This window comes from Manis javanica, unplaced genomic scaffold (assembly GCF_040802235.1).
Source record: "Manis javanica isolate MJ-LG unplaced genomic scaffold, MJ_LKY HiC_scaffold_25, whole genome shotgun sequence".
NCBI lineage: Eukaryota > Metazoa > Chordata > Mammalia > Pholidota > Manidae > Manis > Manis javanica.
The window spans coordinates 803,917-824,797 of record NW_027332171.1 but is presented as its reverse complement, the minus strand read 5'-3'; the positions used below and the strand labels follow the sequence as shown (position 1 = coordinate 824,797).

At 40.7% G+C, this 20,881-nt stretch overlaps 2 protein-coding genes across 7 annotated transcripts in view; one reads left to right on the top strand and one right to left on the bottom strand.

The window, feature by feature from the left end:
- LOC108386213 (oocyte-secreted protein 3-like) overlaps window positions 1-20,881 on the top strand; it is a 67,945-nt gene that overhangs the window by 1,458 nt on the left and 45,606 nt on the right. The gene's annotated exons all lie outside the window — the stretch shown is intronic.
- Window positions 6,566-20,341, bottom strand: CBLIF (cobalamin binding intrinsic factor). Its single transcript, XM_073228319.1, has 9 exons — window positions 20,176-20,341; window positions 19,003-19,179; window positions 18,192-18,305; window positions 17,643-17,783; window positions 15,897-16,078; window positions 12,771-12,948; window positions 11,209-11,404; window positions 9,057-9,175; window positions 6,566-7,077 (listed from the first exon to the last, which is right to left on the bottom strand). Exons 1-9 carry the CDS (start codon window positions 20,252-20,254, stop codon window positions 7,016-7,018), a joined length of 1,248 nt encoding a protein of 415 aa, XP_073084420.1. The 5' UTR covers window positions 20,255-20,341; the 3' UTR covers window positions 6,566-7,015.

The window sequence follows — 20,881 nt, the reverse complement described above, 5'->3', positions numbered from 1 at the left end:
CAAGAAACAGGAACAGTTTTAAGGGATCCAAGGAAAGGAAATTGTTTAAATTTACATTGACTGTAGATGAATAAGGCAGGTGAATGCCAGGTGGGGAGAGTCCTGGGATAGGTGCTTAGTCCACAGAGAAGGCTTTTGCTCAGGGACTGCTCACCTGGTAGAGGGATGCAGTGGTTCTGGGGGCCTTCTAGATTCGTGTTGCAATGACTTCATCCTGGAACATGGAGTCTCTGATTAGCTTTGGCCCTTGGCTATTAACTGATAACCTTCATTTGTCTTTCTGCTCCATTCCCCAGACCTTTTGTTACTTAATTTTATGACATCTCAGAATTTTCCCTCATCACCGCTAATCATTTCTGTCCCAAGAGCAGTTCTAAAAGGGTCAACCTCCCCTCCCTCCTGGCCCCTAACCAAGCCAGGGTCAGATTCTGGGCAGCTCTTCTGTGCTGTCTTCTCCCCTCCACCGGAAGTGGGAGATCCAAATGTGCTCAGGCATTTAAAAATCTCAAGCTGAATATTGTGTATATTGTTTTGGATGGGAAATAAACGGGCAGTAGAGTCACTCTTTGATCAGTTTCTACATGTTTTGGTGCCCTAAAGCCTCCACCTCATTGTTTATTTTTAAAAAAGCTGAAAAGTTAACTTGACTTCTACATTTAAATAGTAACTATGAAAATACCTATTTTGCTTTGCAAGAGTTGAGTTAGGTACAGTGGAAGATAGAAAGATGAAGAATGGTGATCCTGTTCTTTAGAAATTTGTACTTAGGCAGGGAAGATATGATGAGCATACAAATAACTAATGTTGAGATAGCAGAAAAGAAGTATAAATAAACGGTTGTGAACAACTGAAGCAGGAACCCGAGATCTTCCCTGGTCACTGAAAATGATTTTCCCTTCTTCAGTCTCTCACAGCCCTTTATTTACACTTCTCTTCTGGTAGTTCAGTGGCATTTATTTGCAGGACTTCATTTATTCAACAAGGACTTCATTTATTCAACAAGTATGTATTGAGCATTTTCCTTACTGCCATGCTCATGTGTATGTGTTATGTTTGTGCACTATTTCATTTTAATAATAGGATGGGGTTTTTGCTTATTAGATTCTAACCATAATATCATAATGTAATAAGTCACCATGTAACTCGCTTGCCCCAGAAAGCCCACAGAACCTTCTCAAGGGGCTAGTTGATACTAGCTTTTCCATCAGTTTAGCTTCCACATTGTGAAGAGCATTTCTAAAAGACAACAGCACCAGAGGCTTTTCCACAACAAAAAACAACATACTGTAATGCAATGTTAATAATTAAAATATTAGGATGATTTGCTATTTACAAAGGGTTCTCATATATACATAGATTATCTTGTTAGAATCCTTTTTGTAGATGTTAATGTTGGAAATGAGGCATAAAAAAAGGACTTCATTTATTTAACAAGTATGTATTGAGTATTTACCTTACTGCCATGAGCAAAATAAATATATCTACACATATTCCAGAACTTTTAAGTTAAATCAGATTCAGTCCCAACTTGGGGAGTTACTAAAGTTTTATAGGAGAACTATTTCAAGTATTTTGCATGAGTAAATTAACAGGCACAAAGAATGTATCAACTCCTGAACTGTTTGACCAAGAAGAGGGACAATGCCAACTATTGTGCTTGTTTTTGTCTTGGCATTACACAGACTATATCCATGGTGTTCCTACAAATGGTTGCACCATAATGAATGATACCCTATTATTGCCTAGTCAAGTTATTGATAAATCTGTCGTTGTAGATCATGCTGCAATGAACATCTTTATACATACACTTTTCGTACTGTTTTGATATTTCTCTCAGGCCAATTCCAAAAAGAGAAATTACTGAATCAAAGGGGATGTTCACTTCAGAAATGTAATTTCTTCATAAATGTTTTGCTTCATACAGTGGTGCAAAATTGGTTTTCACTAGCAGTGTATCAGAGTGCCTACTTATCCATACCTCTGCTAAGCTTTCCTGTACACCCTTTTTTTAGAACTTGCCTGTATGAAGGTGAAAAACCACATCCAGTGTTTTGTTTATAACAGGTTGTTAAAACAGGATTGTTTCCAACTCAGCTTTGCCTGGGGCCCCAAAGTATGTGACTATCTCCACATTCCGAAGTGAGGTGCTGGAACTCCTTCCTAGGCAGGATTTAGGAAGGAGGTAGTAGCAACTGGCTTTGCTGTTCTTAGCTCGCCAGTCTCCTCCAGCATATAAAAAGCACTGGAAAAATGAAGAAAGGAAGTGGAGACTGGAGATTACAGTAAAGATTTCTTTGTATAGAGTTCTAGTGTACTGTAAGTTTCACTGTCCCTCCCAGTGGCTGCGGATGGGGATGCTCTGTCATGCTTAATGAGAGCGATTTCAAGGCCATTCACAGAGCTCGAGGTGGGTCCTGTGCAGCTTGAAAGGGGTTGGTGTTGGACACAGGCTTGAGAGGAGTCTGTGGAGGCTGATTAAAGCTGCCTGTGGCATCAGAGCGGAGGGCTGAAGTTGGGAAGAAGCCATGTTTCCATTGGTGGCAGGTCAAAGGTGTATATATCATGTTGACCAGATGTGGACCCCACACAGTGTGCCAGTTTAGGGCTTTCTTATACTCTTTCCAATAGGACCCCATTGAGGGGCAAAGAGAGAGAAGCTGGGAGAGGTGTAATGATGGGTGTCTGGGGCCTAAGGGAAGAATCCTATACAACCAGCCAGCCATTCAGCAGAGACGAATTTGCCTGTTTCAAGGGGACTACAGATGAGATAATCTCAGCAGTTAGGATAGGGCGTGTGTGTGTGTGAATGCGTGTGCACATGCTCTTTGGTTCTCTGAAGAATCCATAAAGCACACATGAGAGAAAGGTTGTACTTTAAATTATACCCAGACTTCAGTCACCTCCTGTTGGGTGCTGTATGGGTTTTCTGGGGGCTGCTGTAACTAAGTGCCTCAAACTGAGGGGCTTAAACAGCAGAAGTTCATTCCTACCAGTTATGGAGGCCAGAAGTCTGAAATGAAGTTGTCAGCAGGTAGGTTCCTTCTGAGGGATGTGAGGGAAGATTTTGTCTCAGCCTCTGGCCTTGATGACCTGTGTTTCACCACATCGCCTTCCCTCTATGAGTGTCTCTGTGTGTGTCCATATTTCTCCTTCTGATAAGGACACCAGTCATATTGGATTAGGCCCCACCCTAATTACCTTATTTTATTTTGCTTCTGAGGTGATGGACATGTCTATTAACTAAATGGAATCCTTTCACAATATATGCATATATCAAATTACCACAATGTACTTTAAATATTTTACCGTTTTATATGGTAGTTATATCTTAGTAAAGCTTAAATAAAAGAAAAAATACATCCATGAAAAATGGAAGGCTGGTTGTGTCCACCACCACAACCCTTAGGAACATAGAAAAGGAGTCAACATTCCATTCCCCAAAAGCCCCCTTGGCTGACAGGATGTGGTCACGCTTTGTGCGTCACTCATTTCTTAATTACTTTATTTTAACTGGACTACCTCTGCAAAGACCCTTCTCCAAATAAAGTCACATCTGACATTCCGGGGCTTAGGACTCCAAAGTGCTGTGCCCCTCAGCCTTCCCGGAGGGGTCAGAAATAGAGGTGGGAGATCAGGGGCAGAAACAGAGACAGCCCTCCAACCCCCCAACTATTTATTTTCACTATTTGGAGCAGGACTAAGCTGGGGGGTGGTGGGGCAGCTTTACTTTTAAATGGAATTCAGAGTTTTGACTCTGTAACGCAGTATTGGACAGCTTAGTTACAGGAATGAGGATGTTTTCTGTGACTAGAAAAGGCAACTCAACTTTAAATTTTTTTTGATTTGAGTAATAAGAAAATGCAAGACACCAACCTTACAGAGCTGGCTTGGATAAGGAGTCACCAGGAAAACTAAAGGTGATTTCTGATAGCATTTCCTTGAGTCCTACTTAATGTAACTTACATACTGGTTGTAGGTTGTTTTGCTTTCTTTTTATTTTTTTTAATGACCAGTAATGTTGAACTTTTTGTCATATCTTTGGCTTCATATGTTTTTCTGCATATATTTGCTTGCTTATGTTCTTTGTCTATTTTCCAAACATACTATTTATTTTCTTCTTAATGATTCAAAACTGCTTGCTATATATTCAGTATATTAACTCCTGTTCATTTTTATGTTTCAGTGACTTTTTTTCAGGTTTTAATATGTCCTTTAATTTTTTTGAGGTATGACCATGTTTAATTTTTATGCAGGAAAATCACCAGTAATTTTTCTAAGAGTTTCTGATTCTGATCATATGCTTGTAAGGGCTAGAAGTAGTGGTGTAATGTAATTCTTTTTCCAAGTTGAAAACCCTTATTTAATATGTGACTTTATAAGGTACTAAATTCCCTCATAATTTTTTGGTTCCTTTGACATCTTATTCCATTCCCCTCTTCTCCCTGATCTGAAACGAGTTCCACACTGCTTTAACTATTGTCACTTTATTACATATTATTATATGTCTGGTTCAGTTCACTTTAGTTTTCAAGAAAGTGTTCCCTTTTCAAGTGCATGTTTGGTCTCCAAGACACAATTTAGAGCTATTTGGTTCCATTCTTTTTCTCTTTCCATTTTTATTATTTTTATTTTCATTTGTTTAGTCTCAGAGCCATTTACACTTGTGAGCAAGATTTCTTTCTTTCCAAGAATTATGGGATCTCAGTTGGCAGGGGCTAGAGAGGTCTGTTTGGTCAGTGTGTTACCTTCAGTCATGTACTTGTTGTAGGTCCTTCATATATCTAGTTAAAGGCAAGTACAACTGTATACAATTTTTAAATGGGGGGGGGGAAGTATTTGGTAGTAATCTTACCTCCTCTCCCCCCTGTATCTTCATAAAAATAAATATGCATAATTGACCACTCCCCTAAAGAAAGTTTAGCCTTTACCAGCCATGGCCAGTAGAGGTCACAAAAGTGCTTACGGTCACTGAAACTAAACCAAATGCATCGCAGTGATGAGCTCACACAGACTATATATTAAGGTGCTTCCTCAAGGTGGCCCTGCAACTCCTCATAGCAGGCCCAAGGTCAGCCTCACTCCCCTGCACCCACCCCTGCCAATACAGATGAACACGTGCAGTTAATTACTAGGCAGGTGCCTAAAAACGAGGTTTTCATATATGAAATCATGATTTCCCCCATCTTAACTGTCTTCCATGCCTTTCTTGTTCCTCTAGCTTCTATCAGATTAGAAGTTAGGGGTGGGACTCTTGCCCACACACACACACACACACACACACACACACACACGCACAGACACACACCTACATACACTTTCCTTTCATTGCCCAATTCATGGTTAAACAAGAGAAAGTCATCTTTGTTTAAAATAATTTTCCCCATATTTTGCAGTCGCTTAGTTATTATTGTATTGAATGGAGAAAACTTAGGAAACAGAGAAGCAAACAAAATCAGTCACCCAGAGGAAAGCACTGCAGTCCTCTGGCCTGGATGACATTATAATGTAGTCTGCTTCTCTCCCTTGGCTATGCGTCATGAGTGTCTTTTTGTGTCAGCAAGTGTTTATATTCAACATGAATTTTAATGACTTTTAAGTAGGGTGAATTTTAATGACTTTTAAGTATCCTGTCTTAGGGATCTACTAGGACTTACCTATCCATTGCTTTGTTGTTGGACATCTAGATTGTTTCCATTTTCTCCATATTATAAACATTTAGATATATTGTAAGAGAACACGTGTTCACCACTCCCTGAAGATTCCTTCCACTACAGTCACAGTCCCTGCCTTATGTGGGGTACAGTGACTTACCTACAGGTAGGTTTGGGGTGAGGACCTGGGCCTGTGTGGTTCTCACCTCTCTCCTGGGAGCCAGACTGTTACCAGAGAGCAGTTCTTGCTCTGGGAGGCCGAAAGGGGAGACCTGTGACAGGACAGTGAGGTCTGTCTGCTTCTGGGTTCAGTACTAGGCAAATCACCGAGGCTGCCTATCTAAGGTCCCTGCTCTAATTGTCCCAGTGGACATTTCGATTCTTGTACATCTGTATCTTCTTATGATTTTCACCTTTGTATGACTTTCAGAATTGGGATTTTTGGGGGTCAAAAACTGAGTGTACTTTAGATCCTCTGATACAAATTTTCATGTCCTTCTCTATAAAGTTTGTATGTGTTGACTCCTACCAGCAGAGATTAGAGTTCTGATTATCTTTGAAAGCTTAAAAATTTCTTTAAAAGATCTATAATACCCTATATATAAACACCGTACATATAAAAAAGAAAATTGTACTACACACACACATATATACATGTATACATATAAGGTGTGGTTATAGATCTATATATTTAATATATAAAATATATATTATACATATGTGGTGGGATTATAATTTATATTTAATATGTAAAGCACTAATATTAATCTTCATATTATATATTAAGTGAAAGTTATATTAATGTATTTATACATATAAATTTACATTTTAAATTTGATTTTATCCAGAAAAAATATTGGAAATGGAAGGGGAGAGTTATAACATAATATCATTTATCTGGTTCTGAGCTCTCTGGGAGTCTCATATGAAATACTCTTGGCCATTTCATGTGTGTATGTATCTTTACACTAAGTGATCTGTAAAGGAGTACTTGGCATAAGAAACAGAAATAGGAGTTTTTAAAATGTATCATTTTATTTGTGGAAATGAAGGAGTGTGTTGGTTAATCAAGAAAGATCAGAACGATCTGCAAAGATATCAGCTGGGCCCCCCTCCTCCCCCCGCCCTAGGTTTCAGTGATCACGGGCAGTCATTGCCTTGAGAAGCTAGGCTTTTTTTTTGATGAGTCATAGATGTTGAGACGCTAGGAAAGTTTACATCACTTATTCAGTATAGTGGTTTCCGAGCTTTTCGTAGGAATATGGTAACACTATAGATATCCACTTTTCTGCATAGATTTGAAATGAAGTGAAAAAATTCCTGCCATCCTTTGGAGATGTTCAGTAGGGCCTGAACCCACCTCCTTAGTACTGTGTGAAATTGGCTGTGATATGCTCGTGGTTGAAGGGTTTGTAGTCAGCAACTCCTGGAAAGAAGTAGAGGATAAATAACATGAGTTGGCCATGAGTGTGTATAACACCCCCACCTCCCAAAGGACTAGCCCATTTCTAGAGGAGAAAAATCATCCTAGAGTGAACTGGGCAGCATGGCTGGTATGGAAGGAGCACGGGTTTGAGAGTTAGGGAGGCCTCTCCAGGCTCTAGGTTGCCATGTGGAGCATGTCTTTGGGCAAGCCCCTTAAATTGTGCAGCCTCCTTTCCCTCATATATATTTTGTGCTAAAAATATTTACTTTGGAGAATTATTTTCAGGTTAGAGATAATGACTGGCAGGTGCCTACTACAGAACCTGACACATAATAAGTGTGCAGTCAACAGTGGTTATTATTAAAATAGCTTATTTAAGCCAATTTTAGAGCATTCAAAGCAGGAACTCTTCTCCGCTTTTGAAGATTCTGTGAGAAATAAAGAAGGGCAGTGGATTGAGAAGAATCTTGTCTTTCAGGGCAGGAAAGATAGTGACAATATTGATGATTAGCTTTCAAGCAGCCAGGCACCAGAAAGGACAATTCCATGCCCAAATATTTTCGGATCTCAGAGTCCTTTCCATTTGCCGTCCTTTCCCCCAGAGGGGAAAATTGACAGATAAGAGAATAAGCCTGATTTAAGTTCCTGAGGCAGTTCTCTAGATGCAGGTGGTAGGAGAACTCATAATAATAATGATTAGCATTTTTGAACATTTAAAATGAGTAAGTCCAAAATGAGACATTGTACTTACTCATTTTGAAAACATTATTTCTAATCCTCACAATAACCCATCTCAAAATGTTTATTGCTGTTTCCATTTTATAGCTGTGGACACTGTGGCTCAGAGAAGTTTCATTACTTGCTATATGCAGTTAGTAAATAAGAGAAGGGGCTTCTAAGCAAGACTTGCATTACTCCAAGATCTTTATGATATGCTTTGCTGCAATTCCATAAATTCTGACTAGCTAGGTTTTGTTATATACAGGATAGGCTCTAAGAATAGCATCTCTCCTATTGTAATCTTGGATAATGAAGCATCTTTACAAAGTCACAGTCATGGCTGTATAAAACCATACACTAGTGCCTTTTAAGTTGAAGGATATTTTAGTGTTTGTGCAACATTTTAAAGAATGTTAAGGTTTCGCTGAAGTCTTGAGTTTTCTTCTTCCTGCTTTCCCTTCACAAACATGTATGAATAAACATTCTTCTCTCTGGAGATTTTTTAGTAAACAATTAGAGCAAAAAGAAGGTGAAGAATGAATTTTGAGTGAAGCTATGGAGTGTAGAGTTTGGAGACCTGTACTTGACTCTTGACTCTGTGACATGCTAGATGCATGACTTGTACAAGTCCCATTAATGTCCCTGACTTAGTTTCTTTCTCTGTAAAAAGAGAGTCACCAATACCTACAGAGTTGATGTATGAAATAACATCACCCTACAAAAAGCTATTACTCCTGTCCCTCATATTTGTTCCCACTGGCTATGAATTCAGTGTGCTTTTGTTTTACACACACACATTTAATTTTTAAGCCCCAAACTGCCATCTTCTTAGATCACATACTATTTTTTTCTGTCTCTTTCTTTTTTTTGGTCTCTCTCACATTATCTCCTTTCTCCTGCTTCAGCTCTTACTGCTTTATGTAGGTCTATCTGCTTTTCTTGTTCACTAGATATATTCCTACTGGCTCCTAGTAGTCGGAATTCTTGATTTGAAAAAGCTATTTTAGATAGCCACCCATCATCTTACCTATCATCATCTACCTACCTACCTACCTACCTACCTACCTACCTAATTAACCACTGTACATATATTTATATGTACATGTATGTATAATCACTCAAAATACAGCTATTGTATATACACATACATTCTCACAATTATTTGTTGAATAACTGAATTAATAAATGAAATAAGGAAATGCAAGAATGTAACCTTCAAACTGTGGAGGAAGTGCCCAGATCCCTTTTTTTTTTCTTACCTTCATTCAGAGGTGTTTTGCCACTAAGGAATTGCCAGTATGTCTTATGATTAACATTTTCAGCAATATTGTTGATAGAAGAGACAACAGGGCCCCAAGATGTCATTGTGGTTTCAAATCTGTAAGAATAGAGTCCTGTATGGTTAACATCTCACCTTAAGTCAGACAATAATGGGTAAGATGGAGGGGCAGAGATACTGTAGATGTTTTAGAGATCTGATAAAATCATGTTTAAAAAGAGAAAATGCAATGACTAATGAATGTGGAATTACTTCACTTGGAATTAAATGGAATTGAAATGAATGGAATTAAAAAAAAGTCAAAAAATATTTAAAAAATGTAAATGCCCAATAGTGGGTGAATAACTATGTGTGTGATAGAATGAATGTCCCAAATTGAATATTTTACAGTTAGGAAAATTGTATTTTTCAATAACTTTAAGTGATATGGGGACATGCTTGTGCAATAATGTTAAATTTATGTAAACCTTATATGAAATATCTGTCTATCCCATGTATATGATGGATCATAACTGTTATACAATATGTGTAGAAAAAATACCTACCAAATTATGAAAAATATCAACATTGATTTTATTGTGGATGGACTTAAATGGCTTTTCTTCTTTTTGGCTTTCCTCCCTAAGAATGTCTACTATGTGCATTCATGACATCTAGAGCCAGAAAAAGAAAGAATCAGGCAAAATTAAAGCTAAGCTCAGAGAAAACATAAAGTATACTCAGGGTGGTTTGAAAATTAAGTATTTGACTTAATTTTTTAATTAAAAAGTATTTTCAATTTTAAAATTGAATTATGATTTTTTCCTGACCTGTGTACAGAAGTTCGGGAAGTTCAGGAGCCAGGCTGAGGGCAGTACTTATGTACTTGACCTAACCTTGTGGGGTAGATCCCGCGTATCACTCAATTGTCAATTTCTTGGCCTTTGTCAGTCTTTCTCCTTGACACCTCCCTGCAGAATTTGGATCATGTCATCCTTCCTTTGAAAATACCTCTTATTTTTTGCCCCATGACCTGGCGTTTCCCCCCTACTCCTCCTAAAGCTTATTCTCTCCATATTTCTCTACTGCTTCCTCTTTTTGCAAACTATAAATTCTTCCCAGTGTTTAATTTTCTCCCCTGTCACTTATTTCTCTATTCTGTCCTTTCTCAACAGGGCAGTGGAAAGAACATGAGCTTCAAAGTCAGTCAAATAGGCTTTAGATCTCAGCTCTGTTAGTTACATGTTATGTGGTCTTAGGAATATTACTTAACCTCTTTGGGCCTAAGTGGTTCTATCCATAAAATGGAGTGAGTAGATATGTCTCAGGGTTTTACTGGGAACATTGTCTCCACCACTTTGTGCACAGTTCCTGAACTTTGATCATCACCTCTATCAGACGACTGTCCAATCTATTTAGCCTGTCCTGACCTTTCTCTTTAGGACATCCTCTATCCCCCCAAAGCCTTCTAATGTTTCTGTTTCTAACACCCACAATGAACCATGTCTAAGGAACAAGTCTTTTTCTCTGAAAGACATTCTTTCTTCCTGACACTCCTTTTAAGAGTTTTGAAACTGCTTCTCTTGACTCCCGTATCAGTACTCACAGCACCCAGCGGAGTTCCTTTGTATGGGTGGGTCCATTTCTCCTGGATGAAGTCCCCCTCACTTAACAGCTTCCTTACTGTAGTCAAGGCCAGCTTTTCTCCCGTCTTCCACTCTCAAACCCAGGTAACATTTTATACCAGGACTGCTCTTACTCACAAACTTGCAATGCTTCTCTGCAATATGACGTCCAATCTCCTTAGCCTGGCATTTCAGACGTTACAATATCACCCAGCTTATCCTTCCAGATATCACTCACTTAATTAAATCCTGTATTCTTTTTTTCCTGTCAGGCTGTTCTACTCATTGGCCTTGAATTCTTTGCTCATTCCTGTCTCTAAAACTTCGTCATGTATTGGCTTGTATGATATAATTTTTCATGAAAGCCTTGCCTCCTCATGAGATTGTAGGCTCCTCAAGGGGCTATTAAACAAAGATCTATTAAATTATCAGAAGGAATAAAAGCAAGAAAATGAAAGGAGGAGAGGAAGAGAATGGGCAGTCAGGTCAGGCTTGGGGGCCACGGTGACTGTCACTTGTTTTGCTCACTTGAACGTGGGACTTTTGCGCTGTGCTTCCTCTAGGACAGCAAGTAACACTGATCCGTTTTTCACACTGACTTCGATGGTCACATTGAAGAGCAGTTCCACCCCTCTCAGCTGGTTGTTTATGGTGTAGATGACAGTGATGCTGGAAGCTAAGGTGGGGACAGGACTGGGATGGCTGGGTGGAGTGGGTTGCACCTCTGTGAAGACAAAAAGGCCAAATTTGCTAAAGATTATGGGGTTTGTATTTTAGATGCAAAGGCTCTGTTACTGACAACTCGTCCCAGGAAACATTTCAAGAAATGGCAATGATTTTGTGTCCTTTGTGGATTGTTCTGAGGGTCTGGTATGATCTATGAAGCTCTCATTCTAGAGAATTGATTGTAGCTGCAGAACTTACAGTTTTACAATGAACATTTATTTTGTTAAACTTTGTAACCTGAAGAGAGGATTGTGAGCCCTAAACCGTGTATTTTACATGGAACTCACTGTTCAGCTATGGTGTTTATGAACCCTAAGAGTCTGGAGCAAAAGCAATACATTTTAGGCCATTTAAAAAAATATCTGGGTCACTAGTGTAGAATCCTAAGAAGGATGCCATGGCCACTTTTTTAAAGATGGGAAGTCACTGGGCATCAGCCTAGGGAGGGAGGTGAATGTGGCTGTGTTTGGTCTTACTAGGATAGGTTTGCTTGATGGTGGTTTCTGTAGATTCTTCACCAAGATAGACAAGGAGATTATTAATCTCTGCTTCTTTTAGGAAGTCCATGTAACATAAGATGAACAATATATTCTGTTAATTCTGATTATAAAGAAGAGTTGGAGGAATCTATACCAAAGACTAGTTATCTCTGTAGTGATAACATTTTTATGCAGGACTCCCACTTTCTCCATTCATAGTTCTCTAATGTCTGAATTTTTTAAGTATCTCTGTTTTATATCTGGATGAAAAAGATATTTCAAATAAAAAGGTAACATGGCAGGTTTCCACCCCTTTGGTGTGCTGTGAGCACCAAGGCTTCAAATTTAGATCTCCAAGTCTTGGCTGAAATATCAATTCTGTTCTTCTCCTAGCCCCCCAGACATGGCCAGTGGTTAGTCACACTTTCTTTTCTTTTGTACTGTGTGTGGCCTCTGTTTTATTTCATTCTTCCAAATATTGTAGTTTTTGTCCACATATCTATCTCCAAACTTTGTAAAGAGAAAATATAATAAGATACTACATAATGTTGGTAATTTGTCAAATGAATGAATGAAGTTATATGTTATATGATTGTTGGGCCATGGACCTTCCCTCCCCACCAACATCCCACAGAAGGTTTTACCTTAGAGGTGCACAATAAATGTGCACTGAATGAAGTAGACATGGGGGCTGAATTCTGAGGGCAAGATGGCATGGCCATGTGTTGGCACACAACTTTTGGGGATTATAAGTCAGATGTGTCTCTGCCTACATGGGGGTAATGAGAGAAAAGCCTGTATGCTACTTAAAAGTGATCCACATATCATTATTGGATAATGTGACACTTTATGACATAAGGAGAGGCAGATGTTAAGAGTTCTTACCAGGGCTGCAAGACACGTGGGGCACATCTAGGTATGTTTTGCCTTTTAGGGATGGGAGGATCTGGGCAATGGACATGGGGTTGTGGAATTTCCCTTGGTCAATCTCCGAAAGTATTGTATCCATGGTCTTCCTGCAGTTCCACTGTTTGTTAAGTTGCATAGGTGTCACGGAGAGAGCCTGGCACAGGAAGAGAGAATGAGAATTATTAGGCACAGCTGAAAGTTGACCTTTCTCAGCGCCATCCTCAGAGTCCTTCCCTGATACAGAGATGATGGGAGAGAAGAGCTTTTTTTTCCTGCTGAGTTTATCAGCTGGGACCCTGTGGGTGAGCACTGATCTGTTAGTGACTCTCTTAGCCACTCTGAAGAAGCCAAGCAAGGAGAGAATGAGGAAAACCAGGGCTGAGATGAAAAAAGAGTGGTCCCTGAAGTCATTTGCATCCTTGACTCTGGTTAATCCTAAACCACCGAATCTAGGCCTGAACTCCCAGTTTATGTGAAATAGTAAATACCCATGTTTTCTTATGCAAAAATGATTTGGGTTTCTGTTATTTGCAAAATGATCCCTGATTAATACACCAAGCAATTCAACTATAAAACTACTTTGCTGAGTTTTGTATCTCAGAACTAAAATAGAAAGTGTAATTCCTCCCTGATTCATAGGGGAAGTTTCATTTCAGGTTCAGATGGGATGATATACAAAAGCATTTTTTAATGTGTGCTGTGTGAGCTGTCATTACCACCTCCCTCCCTATAGGGTTGTGCTGACCGCTGCTATCAGAACATGTTAATGGTCTGGGACTGCTGGGACTGATTCATCTGAAACTTAGCATGGGAAATAGAAGGGAGAGGGAGTCAGAAACGGCTCTGGGAGCCAGAGGCAGTTGTATGAGCAACCAGTTTTGATGGGCATGACCATTACTATTAACTTTGGCAACTATGAACCCTGGCTCATGCCAGAGGCCACTTTACAAGGCAGTTTTGGTTAAAGGGCATCAGGTAGGTATTTCTCAGCAGTTCCTACCTTGTCTCATCCACTTGCCATATTCACCTCCCAAATCCCACTAAGTAAGACGTGTCTACTTGGGATAAAACATCATCAAGACCAACACTGGGGAAAAGTAATGCATGAAGCTGTGTGAAGCCATTAATAATGGTATGAAGAAGCTTATCAGATCTCTTTCTAAGTTAAATTCCTGTCCGAGGACCCTTGAAAGCATTGGAATACTGACGGGAGAAAGAGGAGACATTCTGGAACAGAGGAAGTGCCTCATGAGTGTCCTTGGGAAGCCGTGTGGGTGGCCCAGGCCATGTGAAGGACACCAACGTCCTGGAAGATCGTGAGTGAGGGGCCTTGATATCAACAGTCTTCTGCTGGGAGGGACTGTGGACAATTATTGAGCACACATTGTGCCCATGATTTTTTCTATCTTTGCAACCCTATTACTACGGGGGAAATGAAATTCAGAGAAATTCAGCATTTTCCCATGATAGTTGCAGATCTAGGACTCAAATTCAAGTTGTTAACAGCTCCAGCGTGCTTTACTTTTCTACCCCCCAACACTTCACATTGGAAAAAGATTATGTATACATTTGGTGATTTCAGAATTCAGCTACCTGGGTAAACTCCAGATACAGACCACAGGGAGAGGTTATGTATCTTAACCGACAAGAAATCCATGTGGCCTATGATGTCTGGTATGAATGAGGTCTGCCTTTTCATAGGAAAAGCTTTAGCTCCCAGGTACATCTTATCAGAGTGTACCCTGCAGGTGATAAAATCCCAAACAGAATTCACAAGTCAAATTAGTCAAAGCAAACAATTCTCTGTTAGTACTAAGGTGAAGAAAGGTTATTTTAAGTGAGATAAATAAAATCTGTCTTATACCCAGACTGCCTTTGTTCCCCCGCAAAGCTTTCTAGACCTGAGCCCTGGGATTTGTCTTTTATGATTCAGCCATGGTAACAAACAGTGTTTTGTTCCACTGGAAAATTCCAGTAACTGTGACACAAAATAGAAACTCTGTTCTCATTAGGTGCTTCTATACATGGTACATTGGAGTGGGGATGTTGTATTTACTCTTCATATTTAACGTGAACTAATTTCTAGTCTGTTTATGCCCTTCACTGATTTCTAATGTGTGGAATATCAATACCAGTCTCCACTACCCCACCAGAAAATTTCTTTCTAACACTAGTCCAGAGCTATGTTAGAATTAGGGCTGGCATTATAACTTCATGATTCTGTTTCCTCTGAAGGTCATGACGTAGTATTTTGTATTAATCTCAAGGGCATTTCGAGACTTTGGAGCACAGACTTCTTAGTTTGGACTAGAGGATATGGCCACAAATGACCCTTTAGTTTGTGATTGTAGTTGGTTATCTTTTCCCACTATCACTGATTTATATTCCATGCTAGGATTCTGCCCTAATTAATCCTAATCAATGGGGAGGAGGTGTTTGTATTTGCAGCTGCATCAAGCAGAATCTTATAGAACCCAAGCCTGGGAATCTACACTAGGAAAGCACAGGGCTGAGTATGGGCTTGACTACCAGACACACCTGGCTCTGCCATTTATTAGGGCTCTTTGTATGGTTGAAGCGAGATTGAGATTGTAAAAGAGTTAGATAAAGATTAGACATCCAGCCAATTTTAGATTTTTCATTAATCATTAGAAGTCTGCCCTTTTGGGATTAAGATAAAGGGCTGAGAAAAGAACACTTGACTGGCAAGATGGAACCAGAAAATTCAGTATTTTTTTTGAGGACCTACTTTAATAGCCTTATTTTTTATACATGAAACTTACATTTGTCTATGATTTATGAACACCCTGATCATTATTATAAATAAAGCAATATGTTTCTTGGGTTTATTTGCTTTTTCGTTTTCCCAGGAAGGGAAATTCATGAAGATATGTTCTCTCACTTTACCTTTGAGGTAGGGAGGAATTAGCACATTCGTGCATTACACCAGCAGAGAAACTGAGGCACAGTCACCACGCAGACTCTGCTTTGAGTCAGCCGTGTTGGCCTTTTCCAGAGGTGTTAGAAGAAGCCTGGTCTCATGATCCTGCCATCCAGTCTTGCTGGCAGGGACTCAGTGAAGAACACCAGTGATGGGCTTACCTGCATGGCGAGGCCAGTGCTGTAGATGTTTCCAATGATGCCGTTGTCTTCGATCCTCATGCTCATCTGCTCCACAGTTTTATTTAGGACCTCAACAAACAGGGCTTTGTAACCTTCCTCTGAACCTATAGGGATCTTGTTGTACATGCAGGTCAGAGCCAAGGTCACCATTGCTCCTGTGTCTGAATCACAAAAAGGACAAGACGACCACCCCACCACACAATATGAACAGCTAACATATTGTGTGCTTATTGCAGTCCAGCTACATTATCTCCTTTACTCTTCAGGGCAACCTGTGAAATAGGACCTACAGTTACCTCTGCTTCAGGGATGAGGAAATGGGGCTCAGAGAGGTTAAGTAACTGCCCAAGACCACACAGCTAATAAGTAGCGGTGCCAAGACCCGAACCTAGAATTTGTATGACTCCACAGCTCATGCTTTTTATTGATATAGACTGGCAATACATTCAAATCTACATTCAAGTATGACAAGTCTTGATGTTTATCTTTGGAAATGGCACCAGTTCTTGAAGGCCCAGCTTTCACTATCTCTCAGTGAAGCCTTCTCTGGTCATCCCAGCACAGGATTTGAGGTTTCTTTTCCAAGCTCCTTTAGCATTGGTTCCTTGTGCCTGTTTTGCAGTCTCGGCCGTCTCTACTGTGTTTTGTTTTTTCTGTGCTCTGTGAGCCCTTGGATGGTGGAAAATTTGCATCTACCAGAGGACCCAGCACAGGGACGTTTTCATTATTTGCATAGGAAAAGGCTTCGGGTTGGAATGTGTAAGCTCTGGCATGACAAGGCTAGAACAAATTAAAAGACTTGCCACATGACACCTTTTCTTTCCTTGTTCCTGCCCTCCCTGCCCTCATCTCCACCTGAAAGTTGCATAATCTCTCTAAGGGTGATGATATTGTTGAAACCAGTATTGACAAAAAAAGTCAAATTTCCTGAACTGGCAGATACGCTCCAGTGAGGTCCCAGGTGGGAAACAGAGGCCAGTCTGTTCTCCACCCATAGGGAGGGGACTAGAATAAATACCTACCTGCTTGTTGGTAGAAAAGAGCCTGCAACAAATGAGGTTAATGCCTGAGTTAATGCTGTTGCTTGGCGAGTGCCAGAGGTGGAAAGGTGACCGGAATGAAGACATGACAGTGACTTCCAGTGGCATTGTATAGAGAAGGGATCATTATATGCAGAAGGGCCAGCAGAGGAAGGACATGGTGTTGTAGAGGAAAAGGTTCCATTCACAAGCAGCCATCTGCTTGCCAAAGGAAGGAATAAGATGGTTTCAGCATTTCCCTGAAGGGGAGCATTGTGGATTTAGGGTTTAGAGAGTAACTCTTTAATAGGAAGAGAATATTTGGATGTTATAAGGAGAAGCATTGAGAAGAACAGAGTGTGGACACATCAGTAGTGATAAAAGAGAGAGTCCAGGGCAGGGCTGAGTCTAGACATTGCTTTAATAATTTGCCTGGGAACCACTCCTGACTTGGGTAACATGTTTATTGTTCCCAGCGGAGATTCTGGAATGGCTGGACATTTCAAATGTTGTCCTGGTTTCTGTTTTACTATCTCCTTTCCATTTATTCTTTAATTCACAGGTCCAGACAAATATTTGTTAAGTAGCTCCCACCTAAAGACATATCATGTAAAGTCCTCTCTCCCACTTTTCCTTCCAGCTCCACCATTCAGTGCCCTTGATGTTCCCAGCTCAGGACAGTGTTTGAAAGTGGTGGCCTACTCACCCACATTGAAGGGAGAGAAGTTGTTCCATAGGATCTTGGCAAGGCGGGCTGCTATTGGTAAGGTCTTCTCAGGGTTCTTCTGGCACAGCGCCAAGATTGCCAGACTGGGCCCATAGAAGGTTGAAGCCTGGGCATTGGAGCCTTAGGAAGGGATAGAGAGCCTTGATGAGATGAACATTCACCATGAGGACATTTGTGAAAAAGGAAAAGCAAACCTTTTAAATAGAAGTTTCAAGAAAACCTGTGCAAAAAGACAGCATATTGGCAAAAGATAACTTCACTGTTTCTCAGAACAAGAATGTCATCTGGCACAAGAATAGAACAAAAGGGGTGATGCTATCTTCAGGTGATGACATAAGTTTGTGTCCCCAGGATAGTGGCCAATTCATTTGAATTGCGAATGAATATCTCACTTCAGAGAGAACCTGAGTGGAGGTACATTGTGTCTCTTCCCCAACTTGCCACTCTCCCATCCTTTCCTTTCTAGGTTTGAAATTCTCAGGGAAGACTATTTGCCTCACTCTTCCCTCCCTGCTGTTGAAGTCTTACCTGAAGGGGTCCAGCTTTCCATTTGCCTCTGTAGAGTCGATACTTTATTCCCAGGGTCTCGACAGGAGGAGGTGAGGGCCATAATGGTGAGGGCGAGCTGACCAATGGTCAGGTCTTCAGAGAAGAGAATAAAATAGATAAACAAAGGTATCTCAGGGGAAAGAGCACCAGGGGCCAGGGCTGAGCTCTGTGCTTCTTAACCAGATTGTTATGATTTTTAACTAATGTGATGAGATAGTTTTTGATCTGTCTTTCTTAAGGAGAGAAGGATGGAAAATTACTTAAGGAATGTTTAATCTAGTGGCCTCTTTGTAACTTGATGATGCCATCAAGAATCCCAAATCCCTAGTATCTTTCAGAAAAGCAGCAAGAACACCCATACAAATTCATAAATGAAAAATTATAGTTCCAAAATAATTTTTTAATTTTATTATCTAACCTGAGCCTCAAGGTGACTCCTGTGAGGTAGGCAGGACAGAGATTGGACTATTATCATTGTGATATTACTATTAGTGTATTGTTATTAGAATTGTCTGCATTTTGCAAATGAGGAAGTGAGGTTGATGGGATCAGGTTACAGAGTTGGTAGGTAGAGGCCGACTGGAAGCTCACTCCTTTTACATCTGGTCCAGAGTTATTTTTCCTTTACCTTCCTCCTCTCTGAATGCCCTGACTTCACACATTACTTTCCAGGTATGTAAGAAAAGGTGCTTGAGTGATTCAGGGACAATCCCAGGCAGCAGTTGGGCAGGGGGACACGGCATCTGGGGGTGGGGGTCTAGGGGGCACGTGGAGGGCTCTGCCTTCTCACCATCTGTGTCACTGGCCATAAGCCTGTAAGTGAGGAGCTTCTGGGCCTCCAAGTTGTAGGCTCCAGCCAGGTTCATGGCAATCAAGATGCTGGGATTTGGGTAGGCTGAGCTGGTCACAGAGTTCTCCATGAGGACTTGTATGCCATTAACCAAGGGCTGCTGTGCCGAGGGAACAGCTGAGAAGAGAAAAGCCATTTACTAACCCCCCAACCCTCACTCCCTCTTCTCAGGAACTTCTCCTGCTTTTTTTAGGAGAGGACACGGTTAGCATCAGTATCCTCAGAGACACCCCTGTAGGGATAATAATTAAAGAGAAATGGAGAAAACATTGAGATTTTTCATTGGAGGCTAATTAGTTCCTGCATCTCAAATGGCTGTTATCTTTAAGCCAGTGATTTCTCAATAACTTCAAGCAATATGGCTCAAGGACATTTCATATTATTTCTAGCACATTCCTAGAAATCAGCGATTTCCTTGCATCCATTTCTTTTTCTCAGTCTGACATGAAAAATATGAAAGATTTGGGATGTGACTTATCTTCAGTGAGTACCCAACATGTTTACCTGTACCTGGTCAGAACAGCTGAGTGTCTCTCTTTTGCACTGTCAACCATCATTCTTACAACCATATTTCAACCTCGCAATATTAAATGCACAGATTTGCCTCTCTAAGAACTTATGCTGTTGTAACTCTGGGGGAAAGATATGTTCCCAGCCTGGGGCAAATAACCTTTGAAACCAAAGTCAGTCAAAGGGAGAAATAAAATGGGAGGAATCCATTTATTGCTTACAAGCAGTCACCCACTTCTGCTTGCCTGTGTCTCTTGTGACCTGGCTGCATAAAGGGACCCCACAAAACCTCTCCAGTCCAGATATACACTCCCTCCCCAAACCCTTGTAATCACTTATTGATATGAAGATAGACTACTTTTCTCCACTCTTTGGAGATGCAGTAAGGTCAGGTGAGAGATTCTGGACATACTGCAATTTTACCGACAGCTGTTAAGTCAGGAAAGGTGAACCACACACTCACACCCTGCCTCACCCCTTTGGGAGCTCCTGTAGTGTGGCTGTTCTCAACCACTTTTTCATCAGCAAACCTCAGTGTCTGAGGATTCTGCCTATCTCCGGGATAACTGCTTCTATGGCCCCCTTGGAAAAAAAAGTACTCACAGCATGAGCTTTGGGTCTGCATGCTGGTCCCAGCTAGAGCCCAGAGAAGGTTCAGCAAGTGTAGGTTACACCAGGCCATCCCACTCTCTCCTGTTCTGTCTGCACCTCTTGTCCACAAATCCCCATTTGCTGGTAGAGAGTTTCTCTTTTTTCCTCTTATATATGCTTCTCTTTGTAAAGCAGTTTATCCCCCCACCCCCCACACTGCAGCTGCTCCTAACCCCTGTGCTGACCTTTGTCTCCCTGATAAAACTCATATCCATTTGCTTATCTCCCTTTACCTACTACAGACTCTTCATGGTGTCTGAAGGTGACTTCTAGGCAGTACAGTCAGATGAGACACCTGGGCTGGGTGTGCAATGAGGAAAGTGATGACAAAGTGCCATTTGCCAAAATTCTGGGGTGTCATATCAGGAGCTTGACTAATGTGCGTGTGCATATAGATGAGACCTCTTCACAGACCTTCTCCATCCAGTCAGACAACCTGCTGACTGTTTATCAGCAACCACTCCATTGAGGTCTGGGCGGTTCCTAAGGCACCACCTCACTTTATGGTTCAAGGCATTTGCTTCACAGTGCGCCCTTGTATTCTCTCCGGTGAGCATCTGCCAGGTGAAGTCTGGCTTTATGTGATGTCTAATTCAGTTGATATGACCTGGGTTCTAGCATTGGCTCTTAAAAGCTGTTTGACTTTAGGCAAACAGTG